The sequence below is a fragment of the Rattus rattus genome, chromosome 9 (genome assembly GCF_011064425.1).
Source record: "Rattus rattus isolate New Zealand chromosome 9, Rrattus_CSIRO_v1, whole genome shotgun sequence".
Lineage (NCBI taxonomy): Eukaryota > Metazoa > Chordata > Mammalia > Rodentia > Muridae > Rattus > Rattus rattus.
This window is the reverse complement of record NC_046162.1, coordinates 32,685,222-32,709,232: the sequence shown is the minus strand read 5'-3', so window position 1 is coordinate 32,709,232 and position 24,011 is coordinate 32,685,222. Positions and strand designations below refer to the sequence as shown.

Here is a 24,011-nt window from a genome sequence, read left to right as displayed (position 1 = left end):
TGATTTCCTCCCAAGCATCAAGAACCATCAATTTGCTGTAAACCTCTTGGCATGAGGGTGGTACAGAAACAAGAAGCCAGCAAAGTGCTTTTCTGTTAGTATGGTTAGACCAGGTTATAGTCTGCTCTAGGCTCACAGGGCCTCTTGCTCTCAATCTGTGTCTGACTTCCCTTGGCTGTGGTTACTTTCTGAGCTTTTGAGTTATGTCTTCTCTAGCATGCTTTCCTTCCTCCAGAGACTGACGTGGGTAGATTTTCAAGTTGCCATGGTACCCTAGAATTACATCCCTTTTGGCATTCATTGTACTGTATCAGTTGGCTGTTTATTTCTGACTCTCTTTTTAGAAGGTGAGATCCAGCGTCTCCTCCAGTATGTCTGGCACACGGAAACACTTAACATATCTGATGTAAGGAGGCGCTAGGCATGAAGCTTTCTGGCAGGGCATCTGCCTAGCTTCATTTCTTAGTTAAAAATAAAAAACAAAAACAAACTTGATGAAAGGAGTGATCAAGTGAAATTAAAAAAAAACACTAAAAAGCTTGTGTCAAACATCTTTTTTTTGGCATGTGAGTTGTATGATATGTAACTGTATTCAGATGTGATTAGGTAGATATGAATGTGTGCATGTGAAGGCTTGGGGCTGATGTCCAGGGGATCGAACTTCTGCCACACCCACCCAGCTTTCACTGGGGAGGAGGAATCCCAGCTGTGGTCGTCACACTTGTGCAGCAAGCATTTCATCTGTGGAGCTCGCCCTAGTCTCTGTGTCAATGATCGTTGTTTGATGACTCATGTTTTATGAGTTGATTCATAGAAACAAGTAAAATTAAACTCACCAGAGTTGAAGACTTCCCTGGGCAGATCTGTTCTGATTATTTTCCCCTTTCCAGTCTGAAAGATTATAATCTCTTTAGAAATTTCCTCTAACTTTTTTTCCTTGTACTGTTTGAAAAGTGATAGCCTTTATGACTTAAAAAACAAAACAAAAACAAACAGCACCATGAAGGAGAAACCAGTATTCTTTATTTTTGTTCCTAATTTTAAAATTCTTACTTTTCATGGCCAGTTACTAGACTTGAGTGTAGCTCTCATTCTTTTGTCCACTTGTACAGACAGGACCAATGTGTGTTTCTACACTTTCACTGAGCCAGTGTTCTCAACCTTTCTGACAAGGAGGACTGGAGCAGAACACTGCTCATATTACTTTTCCTGAGTAAGTGTTGCTGAAAATGTTTTATATTTCCTTTTCTCTTTTCTGTTCATTTCCGTTCTCTTAACCTTGTACAAATGATCATGCATGGCTTAATGGCAGGGCTCTGTTCTGAGAACTGTGTGGTCAGGAGATAATCCTTGCAGTATGGACATTATATGGTATGCTCGGACAAGCTAATAGGGTGATGATGTCACTAAGTGATATAATCTCATGGGACCACCTGGGTACACACACCCGCTCGCTGTTGACAGAATGTCCTGTATGGTATATGCAAATGCTTTATTCCTCTAATCCCTTTTTTCTGGCAGGGTTTAGTATTCTAACGGAGTAACAAAGACCCACTCTATCCTCTTCACAGGAACTTTCTATCAATGACTGTTCCTGCTTTTGCCTTCCCTCTGCTTAAGCCTGCTGATCTTGTCTATTTCAAAGAAGTAAAACTAGGATCTTAAAACTCTTTACTGCTGCTGTATCTACCACCATGCTGATGTCCATCTGTCCCATCGACATTTTACATCTAACTTGTCTGCCTCCAACCATTCCACTGAAACTACTGACTTTGGTCATCTCAAGACATTTTTCCAAACTGACCTCTAAGCAAGTAGTTCTCAATCTGTGGGTGATGACCCCTTCATGGCTGTGGGTGTGTGTTTAATGATCCTTTCACAGGGGGTCACCTAAGACCACCCTTCATATCAGATATTTATATTATAATTCATAACAGAAGCAAAATTACAGTTATAAAGTAGCAGTGAAAATAATTTTATGGCTGGGGATCACCATGACATGAGGAACTGTGTTAAGGAGTCACAGTTTTAGGAAAGTTGAGCTCCACTGCAGTAAGCAATGGTGTACTAGCTGTGACCTGCTCCAACTGCAGGTCTTCATAGGGTCCTCCTGCTCCAACTGCAGGTCTTCATAGGGTCCTCCTGCTCCAACTGCGGGTCTTCATAGGGTCCTCCTGCTCCAACTGCAGGTCTTCATAGGGTCCTCCTGCTCCAACTGCGGGTCTTCATAGGGTCCTCCTGCTCCAACTGCAGGTCTTCATAGGGTCCTCCTGCTCCAACTGCGGGTCTTCATAGGGTCCTCCTGCTCCAACTGCGGGTCTTCATAGGGTCCTCCTGCTCCAACTGCAGGGCTTCATAGGGTCCTCCTGCTCCAACTGCAGGTCTTCATAGGGTCCTCCTGCTCCAACTGCAGGGCTTCATAGGGTCCTGGGTACGCCATCTTTATCTCTTCTTCCTCTACCTGACCCCTAGGTGGCGATTTCTGAGACTGCCCCCTAAACATAGGTCTAGGGGTTTTCACAGTTTATGCTTTTTCTTCACAAAATAATGCTATACAAAGTAGCCATATTTTTCAAATGTACTTTTCATTTTTTGCTTTGATGAATCTGAGTACCCATATCAAGTCAACGGCAAGCCAAGAACTGGGAGAGGACCATGGGAGATGCTGGGAGAGGGAAAGGGGTCCATTTCTTCTCATCTCAAGAAAAACCTCTAGTCTTGATCTACTGAGCTAACAGTAATTCTTGAGCATTTTTACCTAGTTCCAGGAAAGAAGGCCTGGAAGACGTCTTTGTAGGTCCATCTATGTCAAATCATTCTGGTTTTTATTTATTCGTTTGCAGGCTGCTTTCCCTCACTTCCTAGGCAAGACCATAGGACCATACGTAGCCTTTCAGCTACAGAAGGCCACTTCCAAAAGAATGCTGTGAGACAAGGGAGAAATGTTTATTTACCCTCTGGGTGACAACTAGGGACAGGAGAGCTCTTAGCTTCTCTCTGACTTCCTACAGCAGAGTTGTAGTTTTATAGAAAAGATTAAACCAAAGCCCGAGAATGTGCAGATGCAGCCTTCTTTGTGAGACGAGTTGTCAGAACAGTAAGAATCCCTTATTAAGAGGTGAGTTCCTTTTTGAGCAGCCAAAGCTTTCCTGATTCTAAATTTCTTATCTTTTTCTCTCTGCTTAGGATCTCCTCAGGAATCTAATTTGTCATAGTCCATTTCCTCACTAGTACACTAGTACAGTTGGAAGTTAACACTTTGAGCTGTCTCCCAGCATCTACTTATTTAAATGAACAAAAACAAACACCAAAAATCATATTGAACGCAGATATGTTAGGAAAGTGCTCTATTCTGAGCTAAACAATGAACCCCTAGAAATTCCATTTAATCCAGCCATCTTCTTCCAGGGACCCATGAGCTTTAATGTGACATCTATTAGCTAAGGGATAAGGGGGTGAGAGAAGAGATGACAGAGTAAGTCACAGAAGTAAGGAACCTAAGTGACATATTTGAGGGACGGGATTTTTCTGTGTCTCACTGGCCCAGGGATTCAGACTGAAGGTAAGTCGAAGCCAAAGGCAGATAAGCAGGCAAGCATGCAGGAGACAGGTGAGAAGAATGGTCTTACCAGGGAGAAAGTGGGCCTTCCTGTTCTTTACAAGCCTTCTATGGAATGCACAGGGCTCCCTCAAATTAGGAAGGACTGTCAGTTTTACTAATTTATGAATTCAGGTGCTAACATCATACAAAAATACTCACACAGAAATTTTGGTAACAATGTAAGACCAGTATTTCAGCAACCCTGAGCCCAAAAAGTAGGTAGGTGGGTAGGTAGACAGACAGACAGACAGAGAGATATATCATCTCTATTATCTCTATCAAGTCCTCCTCACAGCTCACCTTCCATTAGTAGTCTCCATCCTTCACAAATCCTTAAAGGAAAATGTTATAGTAAAGTTGCATTGTTATATCTAAAAACATTTCTGTTATTCCCATTCTTGAATGTGTATCCATTTAAATATTAAATAAAACTAATCAAAAATTCAAAGCTCCTTTCAATTATCCTCTAGCTTTATTTTTAACAAAGACAATATTCAAATTGTGTGGTCTCTTGAATATTATTCTACTCACTTTTTACTTTTGAATATAGTATTTTAAAAAGTACATACATTTATTTTTCTAACTGGCAATTTTTACTTCTTTGGCCATGTTCTAAAGAAATCTGTCAAAAGTTACTCTCTTTCTATTCAGGATTTTAGAGGAGGCAACAAAGTATCTCCTACCCACTCACAGTGCTAGCTGTGTGGGACAGCACTGCAAGAAGAGTCTGTAGCCCAAGCGTCAGCAAGCCGAGCTGTCAATAGCTATCCATTATCATTTGTCTTCTGTACTTAGTTACTGTACATCTCAAATGGATTTTGACTATTTTTCACATCCTTAGAACTCGAATATATTTGCTGGATGTTCTCCATGGCATAATGAAAAGCATCTTAAAAGCAATTTTAAATGATGGCTAATACAAATCACTTTACATGAAAAGTCATGCTCAAAAATAATTTTTATTACAACCGATGTAACAAATATCGCATTCAAGAGAGATGCTATAAATCGAAGCAAGTAAAAATGGTAGCTCAGTCCTCAGACAAAAGTGGTATCTGAGTACACCAGGAGTGTTAAGTATTTAAACTACCTTGCTGCCTGCTCCATGAAAGGATTTCAGCATTGAATATGATTCCTTCAGGCCCTTTCTTTACTTGGCTCCTGTTCATCATGCTTTCTGCTTGCCTCTGACCATTCCTTCTCATTTTCCAAGGTTCTATCCACTGCTCAATTTTCTCAACAAGCAGCCACCTACATGACAATAATATATAAGTCTAACTCTTTCTTGAAATTTAGCATTTATCACTCAACTGTCTGCTAAGTATTTCTCTATGAATTTGTACTTCTACTCGGGTTATCTTCTGGTGCTAAGATCCTAGCCAACCAAATCATCTACTTAAACACATGTGGTTGGATTCCTTGTTAAAAGCCAGGAAGTGACTATCTAGAGACCCAGCTCAGTCAACAGAGCCTTCTGGTTTTGTCTGCCACAAGACCAACCAAAGTTAATGACTGACCCACTAATGCTGATACACACAGGGATCTAGGACACCACCAAGAATCCAGAGCAAAGCCAGGAAGTAACAGATGTTAGTAGTCAAAGCACCAAGCAGGCTGAGAGATATTTGTCAAATTCTGGTCAGCCTGGGCTATGTGGTGAGGCCCTGTCTCAAACAACAGTTACGATACAATTCAGAGGAAGCTGAGTGCAGTGTAGTAAGCCTGTAGTCTTAGAATCTCTGGATACTGAGGCAGAAGCATCTTTTGAACCCAGGGGTCAAAGCTAGCTTGGTCTATATAACAAGACCCTATCTCAAGAATCCAGAACAGTATCCAAGACATTAACTCTTGGGCAGAAAAAATAAAGAATATTGGTACACTTTTGTTGTATTTTAAAATCACTTCTTTATTTTAGCACCATTAGGCCTAGTACATGACGAGAATGACAAAGACTAGACTATCAGGTCCAATAACGTCAGGTGCAGGAAACAAGCTAGGAATTGTATAGCTGACCCTTACAAGGCAGAGAAACTTGTCAAGAGATGTTTAAGCTGAGTTGCTGAGACAGGAGGTAGAGAAGAAAACATGGAAAGAGAGCAGAAGAAGTGTGTCACTGTGGTGGCAGAACTTTGAGGTCTCAAATTCTCAAGCTAGGCCCAGTGTGAAATAAATCCAGTCTCCCACTGTCTGCCTTTGGATCAAGACGTAGAAGTCTAGGCTCCTACAGCACCAGCTGCTATGTTGCAGAGAGACTGTCAAAAAGCAAATGCTTTCTTAGGATGGGTGTCTCTGGGATTATCACAGTGTCTTGGAAAAACCAGTTTATAGCTTATGCATTTGGTCTGACTTCTTCAAAAACATCTCTATTTTGTCTTTTCCATTAAAATGATTGGTAATTACACGGCTTCTTTAACTCTGAGACATGCAAATTTTAAAAAGGACATAGTTGCTTTCTTCTAAATTCCCAAATTACTTTCTACCACAAAATGCAAAGAATTTTCTTTCTTCCCCTAGCACAATACCTTCCTCCTAAGTGTCAGACAAGGAAAACCACTTGGCTTCTCATCCCAGCACTCTTGGTTAAAAACATTATTTCCTCTCCACTGAACTGTATAGGTAACCTTGTCAAAAGTCACTTGACCAAACCTAAGGGATGATACCTGGATTTGAGTCCCACATCACTTATCTATGCACCTGATCACATACCTGCCTTATAACCAGGTTTAGGAGCAGGAAATATGTATCTGGGTACGTACGTACATGCATGCGTGTGTAAGCCCTAGGTGGATACTGAGTGCCTTCTTCAACCACTCGGCACAGTATTTTTGGAGACAAGGTCTTTTGTAGACCCTGGAACTCACTGGTTCCACCAGGCTGACTGGCCAGCCAATGAGCTGCAGGTATCTTCCTGTGTTAATGCATCCAGTTCCTCTGAGGGTGCTCATCTCCCAAGTCCACAACTGTTTTGTTCTTTTTCAAGACTGTTTTTATTATGTCCTTTATACTTTCATGTGAGTTTTGGGACAATTTATCAATCTCTCTAAAACAAAAAGAAGAAAAGCAAACAAAAACACCAAGTAATTTTTATAGGGTTATGTAGGCCAATTCAGAGTAGTGCTATATTAAGAATACTCTCTGCTAGACATGGTGGCACACGCCTTTAATCCCAGCACTTGGAGGCACAGGCAGGTTGGTTTCTGTGAGTTTCAGGCCAGTCTGGTCTCCATAGCACGTCCCAGGCAGTTACTAGTAGAGAAACCCTGTCTCTTAAAAAACAAAAACAAAAACAAAAACCCAAACATTAATAAACAAACAGAATACTGTCTCTGAGTCCATGAACATGAAAAACATTGTTTACTTAATCTCCTTCCTTACAAAATGGTTTATAGTTTTTGCTACCAAGACTGTTTTCACTAAACTTTCACTAAACTAACAAATATCTTTAGAAAGTTGTGCAAAGAAACACAAAAACAGGCAGAGCTAATACTTCAGCTTATGAATCTGCTCTCTTTAGCTACCATAAAGGATTATTTTTTTTTAAAAAAATAAATCAAATTTGGAAAAGAAAGGCAGGGGGTGGACTATGTGAGACCGGGAAGGAGAGGGCTGTTCCTAGGATGGTTAGGCTCAGACATGACGCCCCCATGAACTTTATGCTACAGGTCACAGTAGGATCTCAGACTACAGGGAAAGAACTGGGAAAGAACAATGGACACGGGAAGCCAGGTAAGAACTATGTATAGTCTAAGAGAGGAGTGATGGAGGTAATAAATGTGAAAATCATCACATTTTAGAGGTTAAATTTAGGAGTTTGGATCACCATGCCTATATAGGTTGGGGATCTAAGGAGGAAGAGGCCTAAGTTTCTAGCAAAACAGGACAATGCTAAAATAACATTGGATGGAGTTGGGACTGAGTTTTGTAGGAACGAAGATGAACTGTCTCAAAGGCTGGGAAGGAGAAGGCCATTCTTAGGATGGTTAGGCTCAGACATGACACCATCAAGGGCAGAGAACCTCTGTCCAACTTCAGTCTCCTGACAGTCTTTCTCCTCTTAAGCAACTCGAAAGAACCAGAACTCCACAACTGTTCTTCCCAAAGGTAGTTAAAGAAACTATCCCTGTCTGTCGAGCCAAGGGTGAAGCCTAACGAGGTCTTCCATTCATGGAAGGGCCCTGCTTAGGAGGAAGGAAGGCTGCCCAGAGGCCACGAAAAATCTGAAAAGGCAGACCCTGTAAATAAAAAAGTTCATCTTGAATCTTCTTGTTTATTTTTTGTGTGCATACATTGATGTGTGGGTGTGCTTGCCTGTGCACTCCTGTGAAGGTCAGAGGTTGACACTGGGTATCTCCTTTACCACTCTCTACCTTACTTTTTTGAGGCAGGGCTTCTTCCTGAACCTGGAAGTCACCATTTTGGCTGCCCAGTGAGTCCCCACAATCTACTGACCTCTGCCTTCCCAGAAGTGACATGAGTGCTAGGGACACACACTCGGCTCCTCGTATCCGTGCTCATTAATCTTAACTGTTAACCTGACTCAACTGAGTGATGCTTAGGAAATTTGTAAAGGAGGCTGTGTCTGTTAACATTTCCAGACACTGGTCAGGGCAGAAAGCTAGAGTAAGGAGGAAGCAGAGGCTTTCAGTTTAATGAAACTTGGGTTTTACAAGATGAAAAGAGATTTAGAAATTGGTTACAAACAGCATGAATGCATTTAACACCTGTGAACTATTTCTCCTCAAATTATTAGAAGTGCTAAATTTATATTTATACTTAACGTGTCATAATTTGTTTTATTAATTTTATATGATCAAAGTGCATTAAACACATCTATGAAAACATTACAATGAAACCAATTATTGTGTACACTATGTGCTCATAAAGATGTCTGAAAACAAACAAGCTAGCAGCATCTCCCGTCAGGCTCCCCCTCATTACTTTTTACTTCTGTGGTGTTGGGAATTGAAGACAGCCACAAGCTGAATGGAGGTGATGCTGCTGACAGGTTCATTGTCCCAGTGTGACTCCCACTTGGAATGACACCTTCACTAAGGACTGTCACATGTGATAAGCACGAACTGCTTCTGAGTGTAACCTCAGCTCCATGATTTTTAAAAACTCACAAAGACTTCTCCCCATAATGTTTTGTCACTCTTATAAAGTCCCAAGCCCCAAAAGACTAGGGGACACTGCCTCCCTTTTCAGCCCTTCTGTATAGCATCCTCCCCTTACTCTCTTAAATGCTGTTCATGGAGTATTTTGTACCCTTTGGTCTTCATGCCAAAAAAAAGGAAGTGATCTTCCTCTCTGCCCTCCTCTTTAGTGTCTGCTTGTGCTCTGGCTTCTGCCTCAGCTTAAATACTGTTTCTTTAGGGAAGTGGGGTTGAACTGTTAGTATCACAATGTTTTAGACTAGTCAGAGAGATTATTAACAATTACTTCAAAATTTTTATTTCATGTCTCTTCTCTCCATCACAGAGTACTTGTTACACTTCCCTTCCCTTCCCCACCAAGAGCACAAAGGTACAGTAAGTACTTAAAAACGTGACAGATGAAAATGTGTACCAACTGCCACCACCTGGATGTAGGATTTTTAGTTTCATGAGTTAGTCTGGTGACAACAACAGAAACAAGAAACTCCATCACTGATAAGAACTTTGAGGAACCTCAGAAAAGAGACAGTAAGGAATAAACACTCCAACACTTACAAATAAAAATGGAGAATTGTACAAATATAGGACCAGTTAAGCCACTATAAACCATTAGCAAAACTAAGAAGTTATTATAAAGAAATAATCTGTAGACACTGAAGAAGAGAACGGTAACCACAGGGTATCAGTGCTAAGGCATTATGTACAGAAGACAGAAAAATGACTTCGCCTAAGATAACTAGGTTTTATCTCTAGAACCTGTAACAATGTTCTTCATAAGCCTAGGTGGAATACAGTTATAGATCAAATAATGTGCTAATCAGCTGATCTTATGAGGAAGGGACCATCTTGGACTAGCCAAGTGAGTTCACTGTAATCACAAAGTTATTTAAGTGTGTGTATTGGGGGGGGGTCAGAATCAGTGGGAGGTTTGAAGATGGAGAAGGGCTGTATGCTAAGGAATGCAAGGCTACCTCTGCATGCTAGAAAAGGCAAGAATCTTCTTTAGAGCTTCTAGTAGAAGTGCAGTGTGATAGCTTAACTCTAGCCCACTGATACTCAATGCAAACTGGGGGCAGTGGCTGGTTTTGTTGTTTGTTTTCTAAGGCAGGGTTTCACTGCCTAGTGAAGGTTGCCCTCAAACTCAGGATCCCAGCCTCAGCCTCACAAGTGCTGGGATTATAGATGTGTACCACCATGCCAGCCTAGAGTAAGGATTCTTAACTCTAGATCCATGAATCATGTGAGGCTTCAAGATATAATCTAACTGTCTCTACCTTACATATTCTGTGTACATCTACATAAAAGATATATTTTCCTGTAGGAAGAGCCACAGCTTTTATCAGGGCCACTAATTTTGTCAAGATCGATAAGTCCATAATCTATAAGATCTAAAAGCAGATAATATGTTCATGACATGGAATAGTAATAAAAGTCTACTAGAAACAGTAAAGACTGATGACAAATCAGGATTCAAAAATTGTTTTTACAGACTGAATGAATAGAATTATGTGGCTTAGGATGAGACTCTATGAAAAAAGACCATGGGTTTAATCAAGAGTGAGCCCAGGATGAGTCAGTGTTCGGATCACCAACGCCATCTGTAGAGCTTCAGGCCTCTATCCACAGACAGAAAGAGCTGCACTTCTACACTGCCAAACCAAACCTGCGAGACTGTTCAATTTTGGACTTTTCTTTTTATTAGTTTCCTGTGGCTACTATAAAAAAATCATCACAAGTTTGTTGGATTATAACGTCAAAAGTCTGTTGTATCAGAATTCTGGAAGCCAAGTCTAAGATCAGGCTTCTTTCCCAGTTTCTGCTGAAAATCCTTGGTGCTCGCTGGATGGGGGAGAATCACTGCAATCTCTGATTGACTCCTTCCTCGGGTTCTCTCTCATGAGCTCTGAACCCTCCTGCCACTCATTGGTCACTAGATTTTGGTTTATGCTAATTAGTAAAATGTCATCTTAATCTATAACTAAAAACACATTCAAAAGTTCTACTTCCAAATTAGGTCACACTGCAGTTCTAAGTGGATATGGCTTCTCTTCAGCCTCTTTTATAAGGGCACTAATCCCATTCATGAAGGTTCCACTCTCATTATCTAATCACTCCCAAAAGATATCACCTCTAAATATTGTCACTATGGGGGAGCAAAGTCCAGCACAGTAATTCTGGGATGACACTAACACTCAGATACAAAAGACTGGGTGGAATTTTTATAGACAAGATGGATACATTCTGAGGCCCAAGATGCCAAATTCTTAAGAACGGCCAAAATTAAACCAAACCAAACCAAAGCCAAACAAACAAACAAACAAACAAACACCCCCACAGGAACATTAAGTCCAAAGGTTAGAGAACTTGAGTCAAGATAAGGAAATTTTCAACTATGTAGGAACATTTAAACCAAATTTTCTTTGGGGAAGAACATTTTGTGACCCTCTGTTTTCAAAGGATGAAAGTGGTAGTCCTTTGTCACTGTCCTTATTAAAGTATCTATTATGTAAGACACAGGCTTCATGGAGGGGTTAGACTTGCGGATCACTGATGAGTTAAATTCTGAGTCTATAACTACTTCCCTTGTCTGTCTCTTTAATGGCAAGTAACCCTCTACCAAGAATGCAAATCATGTGTGTGTGTGTGTGTGTGTGTGTGTGTGTGTGTGTGTGTGTGTTGTGTGTGTGTGTGTGTGTGTGTGTGTGTGTGTGTGTGTGTGTAAGGGATATGTGTTGGTGAGACACCAGGCAGAAGGTACACATGGTAAACAAAATTTGGAAGTCCTAAGAACCAAAGGAGCTCCAAGGTTTAGCACATAAACTGCTAGTGGTGAGATGAATGAGTAGCATGAAGGAGAGTGAGGTCAGAGCTAGATCAGAGTCCAGGCTCCCATTCTAGGGATGAGAAGCTACTGAGGGAGTTTAAACAAGGAATGGCATTGCTGTTTTCAGAAAATTCTGGATACTGCAACAGACTGATAGAAGTTAAGGGTAAAAACAAAAAACAAAAAACCAGAGACCAAGAAAACAAAAAGGGCAGGAGATAACAGCTACCTCCCGAGACTCTGGAAGTGGCAAGTACGCAGTGAACAGATAAGCTGGAGGAGCAGATAACAGGTGGACTGTCAAAAACAAGCAAGCATGACTCCCCGTTCTGTTTAAAACTGACTGGACAGTGGCATTACTTACTGGGCTGGGAAGACTAGAGAGCAATGGTAGTTGACTGGGAGGTGAAAACTGAGCTGCAGCTGCACTGGGAACTGATTAAATTAGAAAAACTTGAGGGTACTTAAGTAAAGATATCAGGTAAGCAACTGCATGTATGAACCTAGAGCTGAGGATGGCAGAGGCCATGTCTAAGTACACAAGAGAAGGATTAAAGGAGCACACAGGAAGGAAAAAAGGACTGCTTTCAGAGCTTTGATTAGTCATGCTGGAGATCAAAACTGGAGTTATCTGTGCTGCACAGATGCTCTACACCGAGGGCTACATTCCTAGTCCTGCTTTTTGAGGCAAAGTAAATTGCCCAGGCTAGCCTTGAACTTAAAACTTCTCCTGAGTTAGCTGTCTGAGTAGCTGAGATTAATCACAGATGCATGCTATCTACTTGACTTTCTTTAAAAGACAGTATTTTTTGATTATTGGATTAATTGAGTTTTGCTTCAAATTTATGATCTCAGACTTCAGCTGGATTATAAGGTTCCTTACCCCCAAACTCAGCCCCAGCATTCACCTGCTTGACAATAGGAAACTGGGAATTAAAAATAAAAAAAAGGTTTCTGGCTTGTCCATGATGTGGTTTTGCCAAGATGATCTGGAATAGAGGAACAATGGATGGATATGCAGGAAAAAGTCATGTTAGAAGTCAGGAAGAAGCAGAAACTCACTCTATCCAGTGGGGCCACTGAAACAGTTGAATGAACGTTGAGTTTGAACATAATTGAGTAGTAAGGAAGATACCTGCTAGAGAATAAGAAAAGACTAGAAAGACAATTTGGTGGCTACAACATTAAGTTATTTTATGCCTGTGGACCTAGATCTGTTTATGAAAAAAAAAGGCAGTAACTGTAACTCCTGATCTCACAGTTCAAGTAGACCCTGAGAAGTTGCTTAGTCTTTACACAATCCTAAACTCCACCCCATGTCACTGGAGCTGGAAAGGATCTCAGATATTGAGAAAATGAGGAACCTTTTCAAAGAAGGAAAGGAAATATAGGAAGCAGATTCGTTTGCTGTGAGCAGGGGGAAAGGGTGGGATTTTACAGTAAGAAAAGGCAAATTTACCCAACGGCTCACAGACAAGCATAGCTATCTCATCCCCCTGGTACCCAAAGACAACCAACTTCTGGTTTTAGCTCTTTCGCTGGCAGCCTTCACAGTTCTAAAATAGTAAGAGCCATTATTTCTTTGTCCACTTTACACAGCATCTGTGGATTTATAACTGTCACAGAACAAGGTTCAATTCAGTTATTCTTCTAAATTTGTTTTGCTTTTGTTTTTCTTTGTTTTCCTGTGTGGTTAAACCTTTCTAGCATCTGCAACTCCTGACGACCTCTTGAGTCTCACCCTGTGAGAGGATTGTACTGGCTCCCCCGGCTGCATCTAACATGCTATCCTCTTGTCTTTCTTCAGCTTTGTCATCTACTTATAGATCCTTAAGGTCACAAACTTTCTGCTCTGAAATTGTAATTAATTCCCCCATGCTTAATTTCCAGATTGTTTTTACACAGTGAACAAACAACATAACTAACACAAATGCCACCACCACCCTTTAAACAGGAAAGGTGAGACCTTGTGCTTGCATCTCATTTCCCTTTCTAGGACTGGCTACTCAAAGTCATATCCTAGATTCTGTGCTTCACATCTGGACCAACCAATCACAGCTGCTCCTAGAGTACTTCTTTTTTTTTTTTTTCCCCCAAGACAAGGTTTCTGTGTAGCCTTGGCTGTTGTGTAGCCTTAGGTGTCCTGGAACTCCCTCTGTTGTTGAGGTTGGCTTCAAACTCATAGAAATACACCTACCTCTGCTTCCCAAGAGTTAGGATTAAAGGCTGGCACCACCAACACCCAGAGAGAATACTTCTTATTTAATGAAAAGCAGACTCTGCTAACATATTCTTGCTCAGGCTAACCACACCTTGAAGTCATCCTGATCTTACTTAAGGTACAGAATAAACTTAAGAGTAAAAGGGGAGGGGGTATAACTCAGTCATGTTTGTCTAACATGAGCGTGGCCCTGGGCTCAAGATCAAATACTGAAAACAAACCAATTTCCAGATGCTTCTTCCTTAGTCATCACCTTCCGGCGGTGAATACCCCCATTTTGCCCTCATGAACACTTGTCCCCACATTTTCTAAGAAATCCATTATTGTGTGTGAGGCAGTATTCACATGAAGGTGACAACTGTGTGGAGTCATCTCTCCTACTTCTATGTGGGGTCTAGGGATCAAGCTCAGGTTGTCAGGTTGTCAAGTCTGCATAGTAAGTGCTTTTACCCTCTCAGCCACCTCACCAGCATACTCTCCCCTGTCAATGTAATAATCTGTGCTTGTCCTGGAGATGAAGATGAGGGTGTAAATACACACGGCACTGACCTCTACCCATAGCCCTGCAGCAATTTGTTTTAATCCAGAGAAATGCATTGATGACCTAATCAATACAAAACCCTTATTTTGCATATTACTTTGAGCCCTTGTCCACTGTAAACAAACTTAACACAGTCATACATTCAAACAATTTGTGTTTATTTTTGTAGCCCATACAGAGCTTTAACGATGTCCTCTTTTATGGCTGTGTAACATTCCACTGAGTGGATTTATCATAATTTATTAAACTCACTTGGGAAGCAACACAAAGAGGTGGTTAGAGTATGGCACTGCCGTCAGGCAGGCCTACCTCAAGTCCCAGCCCTGCCCCATTTCCAAGGCCACAGTGTGCTAACTCATTCTCTTTAATTCACCTTACACTAATTGCTCAGTACCACTCTTCTATGTTCCAAATACCATATGCATCCCTGAATATACAAGAGTGGACACAAGAGACAGGCTCCCTGCCCTGCCTCAGAAACAAAGAAACAAGATACATTTCAGTTATGTTAAGTGCTATAAAGAAAACAAGCACCAAATGAAAGACTGGAGTGCCTTGAATTCCCCAAGCACTGAGAGGATAGAGTACCACCTGCAGCTTTTAGGAAACATCGGTACCACTTGTGGGACACAGCACATACCCAATAGCTATATTATTGTTCCAGACAAACTGAGAACACCAAAGAAACAAGATTCTCTCCTACCCCCACTCACCAGTCAGTGTATCTCTTGTGCATTTTCAAGGCTAGCGCTCTCTAGAGAATTCTGATCTACAATGTTTTTAACTTTCATTCTCTCTCCTCACGTTCATGTTTCCTTTTCCATTCTTGAACACATAGTATATTTCTAAAGATTGGCCTAACATTATCATCTGCAATCCTGTCATCTGGTTATAGGTCTTGTTATAGGTCATTTTCCTGCTTCTTCATAAGCCTGGTGATTCTGGACTGGGTCAGTTTCAGATTTTATGATTTTACATATTAAGGCATTCCTTTAAATATCATCTAGACATTTGGAACAGATTACATGGTCTCAGTCAGATTCTTTAAAAGTTTGCTTTTAAGCTTCAATGGGGAGAGGGTCCCAGAACAGCATTGCTCTAGGAGTAATCTGGCCTCACTCACTACATGCTTCTGCTCACCAAGTTTTTCTATTCTGATGAATGAGAACCTCATGGATTCCCAGCTTTCTGTGGACTCCTGGAACCATCCTAACTGCTTCTTTTTGGCAGTTCTTCTCCCAGCCTCCAGTAATTTCTTCACACAGATCGGTGCCTAGACTGGAGGACAGTCCCCTGCAGCAGTCCCACTGGCTCTCTGCAGCCTTCTCTTCTGCTCCAGCGGTGCCTCACCCTCCTCAAGTTCTGGCTCATCAGCTCATGAGACTATAGACCTGTATCTGAGCTGCCTGTCTCTCTGCACTGAAGCCTAGAGATTCCCAGAGAGTAGGAGGCAATGGTGGGGCTCTTCTCTCAGGGATTCACACCCCATGCTACCTACTGACCTTATCTAAAACTTCTGCTCATAGGCTGTCTGGTATTCTGATTAGTTAAGGTTGAGAGGGAACCAACAGCAGTGAACATACCATAGCCAGAAGTGGATGTTCTCATGTTTGACTTCAAGTCCCTTTAATGGGGAAAAGACAAGGTCGACCTCTTTTTCTCAATCTCTGGCTGGCCTGGAACTTGCAATATGGCCCAGGTAGGCCTTGAATTCACAAAGAACTGCCATCTTAGTGCTGAAAATTAAAGTCCTGTGCCAATACACCCAGCTAAACAAATCTCATTTTAAAAAATGAAACCTTTCTAGACTATTAGTTCAAATAATATTTTTCATTTTTCTGGTCTCTATACTATACAATACAATAATGGAGTCTTACTCTGCTCATCCCTGTTCTACCCTGTCCTAAGATCCTGCCGTCACCTTTACCAGCACACCAAGCACCGCAGGGTTAAGCACAATTACATATCTAAATCACTTGCTAGTATCAGATATAGCCTTACAAGCTTGGCTCAACCGAAGAAGATAAGACCTGTTACTTCCAAGAATTCAGTCTGGGACAATTGAGCAATCAAAGCCTCAAGTTATAATACAGTCAGGCTTTAATGGGGAAATAAAAGAATGTTCTTACAGGACTGGAGAGAAACATTTTATCATAGGTCCTGTAGGCTCTCCACAAACATAAACCCTGAAGGTACTGAATGAAAGCAGCTACTGATGCCAGCTAGCATGTGGACAAAACTCTATTTCAACAGAATGATCTGGAAGTCCCTGCTTCAGAACAAAATCCACCTGCAAAATGAAGAAAACCTTTAGTCTTTCAAAGTGTTATGCCTGAGTAGTACTATTCAGCCAAGTTTGATCCTGTCAACAAGATGACCCAAGGTTTTTTCATGTCAGAATTTATACAGGTCCTTTTTGTGCATACACAGAGCTTGCATAGCACAAGCACAGAGTAGGCTTTTAAATTGTTTTTTTAAATGATATTTGAAGGGTTCACTTTGTTTTACTCAACATTACCTCTAACAATAAGGAAAACCTCACAATTAAAATCATGAAAAATAACAAATGCCTACTGCGCACAAAAAACCTTAAGAGTAATAAAACAAACGTAATAAGACAAACGTAAGGGCTGCATTCTGTGAATGGGTCAAGTGCTATACTTTAAAAAAACTAGCCATGAAGACACTCCATTCATGCCACTGACATTGATATGACTGAACCACTAAACCTCCTTTTCATCAATTACATAAAGGATGAAATATAAAACACAAAACGCTCCTCTTTTTTGTTTATTTTATACATATTAAGTTCATATAATACGGGCTGGAGAGATGGCTCAGCAGTTAAGAACACTGGCTGCTCTTTCAGAGGTCCTGAGTTCAATTCCCAGCAACCACATGGTGGCTCACAACCATCTGTAATGGGCTCTGAGGCCCTCTTCTAGTGTGTCTGAAGAGAGTGACAGTGTATATATAACATAAATAAATGTTTTTTTAAAGTTCTTATAATATATGAACTTATGATATATATCAAAAATATTTTGTTATGGAAGAAGCTAGCTCTGAACCTTTGATCCTCTTGCCACAGCCATTTGAGTGTGGGCTTCCCCTACATATCTAATTTTAAAACTATTTTTGAAATAATTTTAAATTACATGGAGGGTATGTGCATATAACTGCAGTTGCCCACGGAAGCCAGAGGAATCAGACCCCCTGGAACTGCAGTCACAAGTAGTTGTGAGCAGCCAAACATGTGCACTGGGAATCAAACTCAGATCTTCTGCAAGAAGTACATTCTTTTAACCACTGAGCCATCTCTCTAGCCCCGTCGCCTCTATTTTAAATAAAACCTACCTACTCCCAACTGCCTACAAGTAATTTCTGATTGTCAAAATTCAAAGTTATCTAGAATTTAAAGATGTTGTATGTTGAATCTTTTTAAATTGTTCGATAAAAAACCAGAAAGCAAATACCAACCATGTTGACTGATTTGTTGCTCTAAATGTGCACGTATATGTGCATACGGTCTTCGAATTGACTGGTTCAAAAGAACAATATTCTTGGGCAAGGATATAGCTCAGTAGCAAAGTGCTTGGCAAGCACTATGAGGCCATGAATTTAGCTCCTAGTAGGACAAAAAGAAAACTGAGCAATATTCTCTTTAGTGAGTACGTATATTTTGGCAGGCTTCTTAAAGATTTGTCTTATTTCAGCCACGTCTTGCCCTAGGTGAGAGGATCTCAGAAGACATTAGTCTATTCTTAGCAGTGAAGGATTTCTTCTGTAACATTCAAAATGAAGTTATGCAGTTTGTCTGTCTCTTACAACTTTTAATAAGAATTAACTATACATTAAAGGTATGTATGGCCTCTACAAAGTATGAGAGCCGCCCTGCATCCAGATGCAACCCAGTACTGGCCTGGGCAAAGTCATGAGAATTTACCAGCTGTCACATATGTGTAAGCCTTATCTCCATTAACAACTCTCAAACAAGGCAGCGCTTTTAACATTTGTCTCTACTAAAAAGTTAAAACTTTTTATTTTAATTTGGCCCATCGTTCTATATACATCAAGATTCTAGGAATCCTGACCAAGTCATCCAACATGTTGTTTTTATCAAAATCACTAGCATAGCAATCAAAGACTTTCACTGTGTAAGGAAGAGCAGGAGGTAAAGGGGAAGCCAGCAAGGAAAGAAACATCAGACATTTTGCTCTGACAGAAACAGAAAAAGGAAGGTAGTAGTAGGTTGGGAGCCTGGTAAGGAGAGTGGGTAGTTCTACGTTTTTCATAACATTTATATGCTAATAGAAATCAAAAGTGACAGGGAAAACATACCATGTAAAAAATACTGTCTGCACGGCACAGTTCAATACAAACGAAACATGCACACCCCACATTTCCTTCTTGCCCCTCTAGCTCATTCTTTCAGCGCTGTTTCCAAAGCCTGCAGCTTTTCTTGAGTTCTCTTCCTGAATATTCAGAATACCTGCTCCCGGGATCACATGTACCTTTTCTGTAACTATTTTGAGATCTCTATGTCTAGTGGCCTTCCTCTGCTATTATCAACTGTAATGTTACGTGATCTCTTTCACCTTTGGTTTTATGTCAGTCTCCTTCACTGTTCGTGAAAATTCCTAAATCCAACTTCAGATTTGTTAAAGGGAGAATCAGGGTTTCAGCACAACCACAATTTCAAACATAAAAAACTGAGACAAACCTTTAAAAAAAAATTAGTTTGCAACTCTACGATCAGCAAGGTATCAGTAAGGTTTATTACTTGACGAGGCTGTTCTCTGAGGTTTTAACACGCCATCCTGAAATTTCTGTACAATGCATAAAGTGGCCAATGCCAAACTCTTGCTGCCAGCAATCTGCATACATACTAATTACATCACCACCATAGGGCTTTCTCCTTCCCCAACCCCCACTCTGGGCTCAAACAAAAAGCCAGTGTGCATGCACATAAAGCACACTTACAATGTCTGTGCCACACACTAGTTAGGTCTGCTCTGCAAAGGGATTAGGGTGATCCTAATTCAAAACTGATCACTGCACCAAGCAGCCGGGAAGCAGCCATGATCTATTCAGAAATGTACAACACAGTCCTTCAAAACTCCCTTTCTCAAAATGAGTACTTTTTATCAGGTAACATAAAAATGTTAGTCCAGAACAAAGAGCATCTCCACTCACTGATAAATTCTGTTTAATGAAAAATATGTTTCAAAGTATACTTGTTTAGGAAGTATTTTTTTTTACAAAGTAGAATGCTAACACTTTCCAAAATGTACTTTTAAAATAACAACCTCTTAAGGATAATTAGAGTCAATCTGACCTTTATAAAGATAGAGCAAGTAAAACTCAGTAACTCGTATATGCCTAGCTGTGCAACTCACATTGGCCTGGAAAGAGCACTGTAAAAATAACAAGTTTCTAACTTCACAAATCAAGCCATGAGTATAGAACTAGCCATCGTGATAATCACTATGAAAACTTTAAATTTCTTGTGTCTTTTCAAGTAGGTATTATTGTTTTTGTTTTGGGGAAGAGGGTCTCACACCACAAGCTGTCCTGGGATACTCTATGGAGAATCAACCCACTGCTGTGATAACAGGTGTCTGCTTTAAATGGTTTTCTTAAACACAAATAATTTTACCAGACTTCTTTTTAAAATACATTCTTAAGTTTCTAGTGCACAAGCAGAATGTCACCTTGGAGTTCTTATAAACCCACGGGTGTAGAAACACTTATGGGTAGACTTCCTGGGGGAAAGACCAGCTCTGAATGGGAGCTTCAGAAAGACTCCTTTAACCGCTTTACTCCAGGCTACTGCTCCTTCCTTTTCTGCAGTGCTTTTAATGGTGCTTGGCAAAGTGGGTTTCAATCGGCGCTGGCTGGACTGAAAGACCACATGGGTAAAGGCCATTTGTCCAAACCTTGACTGAAGTCACCTACAGTGTCCCGCCATAGCCATGCTGAGAAATCCTGACACAATTCTCATGTGGTATGGACTGGAAAGATGGGTCAGCAGTTAAGAGCAGTTGTTGCTTTTGCAGAGGACATGGGCCTGGTTGTCAGCACCCACAGCACGGCTCTGTAACTCCAATTCCAGGGGACACAACACCCTCTTCTAGTCTCTATGGGCACTACAGGGTACACATATGTTTGACAAAACATCCATATGTAAAATAATTAATTTTTTTTTTGAGGATACAATAAGGACACCTTTTCTTCACAGGAGAGGTGAATACTCTCTCAGTCCATTTTTTTTTTAAGATAAGAAATGAAGACACCAAGCAGAATTATGTTGCTGGTATCATACAGTGTGTTTGTTGCAGAGGTCTGATATAGACCCTTCAACCTCACAATGCTATTTCCCAGTGACAGGTTAAGACAACTTTCAGTTTCCCAAACCTTTCTACTGGCCTCCTACCACATTATCCAAGATGGGCCCTAACTTGGAGGTGAAGACAAACAGCTGACAGTGGCACTTGAAACACTGCATCTTAAGTGAGGGTGGTGGTCCGGGTTGCCTGGAGGGGGGGAGGGAACCAAGCCCCAAGCACAAACCACAGATTTCACAACACTTTACAGATCTTTCTGCAGAGTAGCTTGCCTCTTTCTTCCTCTTCCTCCCCTTCCACATGACCCTCACGGTCCTTTTCCCCTCCAGAAAATAGTGTAGCATTGTTACTGCCATAGTTTGGCAACATTACATGTCCCAACCACAGTGACTGGCACAGAGCAGGCAGCAAATATTTATTGAATGGAGCAAAGAAAAAACTGTTTCTGTGGTCAAATAGGGGCCTTAAGTGCTGATTCTAACCTAGTGGACTAAGAAATACACACCATAAGCATTTGGTCGCTGGTGTAAAAATGAACGCTTAAGAACCAAATCTAAGCTAAAGAAAGAAACCTTATGCCCCAAGCCAGTATGTCTCAAAAGCAGCAGCAGCAGCAGCAGCTTAATATGCATTATACAAATAGTGAACTCTGAGGGCACATTTTAATATTTTAGACTATAAAAACAAACACCATTATCCTAAAGATTTCCTAAACATCTAAACAGGAATCATAGTTTTGTTTTTTTTAATCCTCTCAACATTGTAAGGTGAGAACGGGAGATAGGATAGGAGACATCTCCCCAAAGTCCAGCCTGCCAAAGCCCCCAAATATCACACTCCACGGAGCAACGTCCTTTAAAACACAACCAGTAATTAACATAGGAGTTTACACCAAATCATTAAGTATGCACAGCCGGCATACACAAGGGGAACGCCAAGGCTAAATCAAATGGCTTCAAAGACGATTCCTGACCATTTTACCTCTTTCCCTCTGGATGGGCACCCGTGACCAAAGACTTGGCTACTAGTTCAGCTACTCTCACATTCTTTATAATGTGAAAATCTCTAGCGTTTCATGACAGCAAAAGTACCCGGGCCAGAGAAAGCCAAAAACAACAGGGACCCTCTCCCCTTAGCCATTATCGGGGGGAAAAAAGAGAAAAGAAAAGAAAAAACCCAAAAAACAAAAACCAGCACGTTTTGACGTTGGGAGTGGGGGGGTGAGTAGGAAAGGCGGGGGTGGGGGAGTGGGGGGGTTCTCATCCCTAAAGATTCACTGCAGTGTTAAATCCGTGGGATTTCAGGAACAAACCTGCCGATTCCAAAATACAGGTTAAGCATCTCATTCACCATGAACTAGTTCTGCGCCCCTGCACCACCTCCTTTGTCTCAACTGTCCCTGCAAACTCGCATTCCAATGCCCTCCAGTAAACAAGCTACCTAAATGAAAAAGAGGAGGACGTTTTAAGTCTCGCTCTCTTTTAATTTCAGGGGGAAATGCAGCAGGGTTTCTGAAGCCTCTTTTCCCAGCGGGGAGCAGGCCAGGCTCCACAGCGCGGGGACCGCGATCCCCTTGGGCCGGCGGCCGAACGGCGCGCAGACACCGGGCCACGCCGCCCCCGCGACCCCCGCCCGGCCTCAGGCTTCCGCTCCCGCCTCACCTCCGTGGATGGGCAGCGGTGCCAGCACCTGGCCGCGGACCTCGGCCTTGGGTGAGTCGAGCCCGTAGCGCCCGCGGTCGATGCGGAACGTGAGAGGGGTGCCGCGGCCGGGCTCCTGCACCGTCACGTTGATGAGCGCCGTGTAGTACTCCTGGCTCGCGTTGTCCGCTCGCGTCGGCCACAGGCTGCAGGTCAGCAGGGCCAGCGCCGCGAGCCGGGCTGGCCCGCCCGCGCCGCGCCGCTCATCGTCCCTCCGGGCCGCCGCCGCCGCCGCCGCCGCCGCCGCCGCTCGCGGACCGGGCCGGGGCCGGTGCTGAGAGGCGGGGCGGGCGCGGCCCGGCTGCGGCGGGAGCGCGCGCCTCGCGACGAACCGGGCACGAGCACGGCCCTCCTCGGCGCCGCGGTTCCGTCGTTCGCTGCCCTCACGTCCGCGGCCCCGCGCGGGCACGCGCCCCTGGGTCCCTCAGGGGAGGACGGCGCGTCAGGCCGCGTGCTGCCTCTCAGGGCAGCTCGAGTGACGAGGGACCAGGCTTGCGGACAGGGCACCTGAGAAGACTCGGGGTGGGTGGGACGAAGCAGTCCCGACTGCTCCGGGGATGGGGGTTGGGGGGCGTAGGCGATGCCGCCTCAGGCGCGTGCCCGCTGCCTCCCCATTCCCTCCAGCCGAGCGGCAACGCGCAAGCCCGAAGCACAAACCCGTCCGCTACGCGTGCGCACTAGGCACTGCCTGCTCCCGCCCTCCCGCACGAGGGCCAGGGCAGTCCAGTCACCTGCTTGCTGGCACCGGACTCAGTGAACTGCCCCGGGCTTCCTAGCCCTCTATGACCTGGATCTGTGAAGCTTTCCAAGAACCTATAGAGATGTTGGAGATACGACTAAAAGAAACCAAGCTAAACGTTAGGTTTTAAATTAAATGTCTTTGAGAGCTAACATTTCCACTCGGTTGTTTGCATGCTGTATTGAAATCAGTCGGGAGGGTGTCTTTGCGTTTGGGGCCCGGTAGAATTGGACCCAATAAGGCATCTGAGTGGTTAGCAATGTCTGTTAGAGACAGATAGAAACTTCATAAGGTTGGTATGGTCCTCTTCCCCAACCCTGACTCCCCCCAGAATACCCAGACCCACAGACACTCACTTCCTTTCTGTAAAGTAGAATAGTGCTTGCGGCATTCAACAAGGGCTCTGCTCGGTTTCTTCTGTAATTGGGCCTCTCCTCACTGGGGAAGTGGACCACAGTACCTATTCTCAGGATGAGACCCTAGAGTTGCCTGCCAAAAAGTTACAGGCTATGTTTGGCCCCTATATGGGGCTTTCTCTTGTAAGAATCTCCTCTTCCACTCCCATTTGTTGGTCCTGTCTTCTCTTTGCATACTTATCTCCCCCCCCCCAGTTCTTACCCTTAGTTCTTACCCTTTAGTGTGGGGGTGCTTATGCCCCCAGCAAGAAGTGATATTACAGAAGTCCACACACACCCACAACAAAACCAGGGCAGAAGAAATAGCGATGAAAATAATTTTATGGTTGGGGGTCACTACAACATGAGGAACTGTATTAGTGTCACACCATTAGGAAGGTTGAGAACCATGGTATAAGAGTATATGGTAAATGAGAATATAGCGTTTGGGGTACTTGGGTGTGGGAGGTCTCCTGGAGGATGTGGGCTGAAG

The 24,011-nt window shown here is 42.6% G+C and overlaps 1 protein-coding gene across 1 annotated transcript in view; it reads right to left on the bottom strand.

Moving 5' to 3' along the window:
* The window catches only part of Rnf130 (ring finger protein 130), an 88,008-nt gene extending 65,417 nt beyond the window's left edge, over positions 1-22,591 (bottom strand). Inside the window, 2 exon segments of the mRNA XM_032912039.1 lie at positions 22,346-22,573; positions 22,576-22,591. Of these exon segments, the coding sequence (XP_032767930.1) occupies positions 22,346-22,573; positions 22,576-22,591 (244 nt within the window).
* Between the last annotated feature and the right edge of the window lie 1,420 nt (positions 22,592-24,011).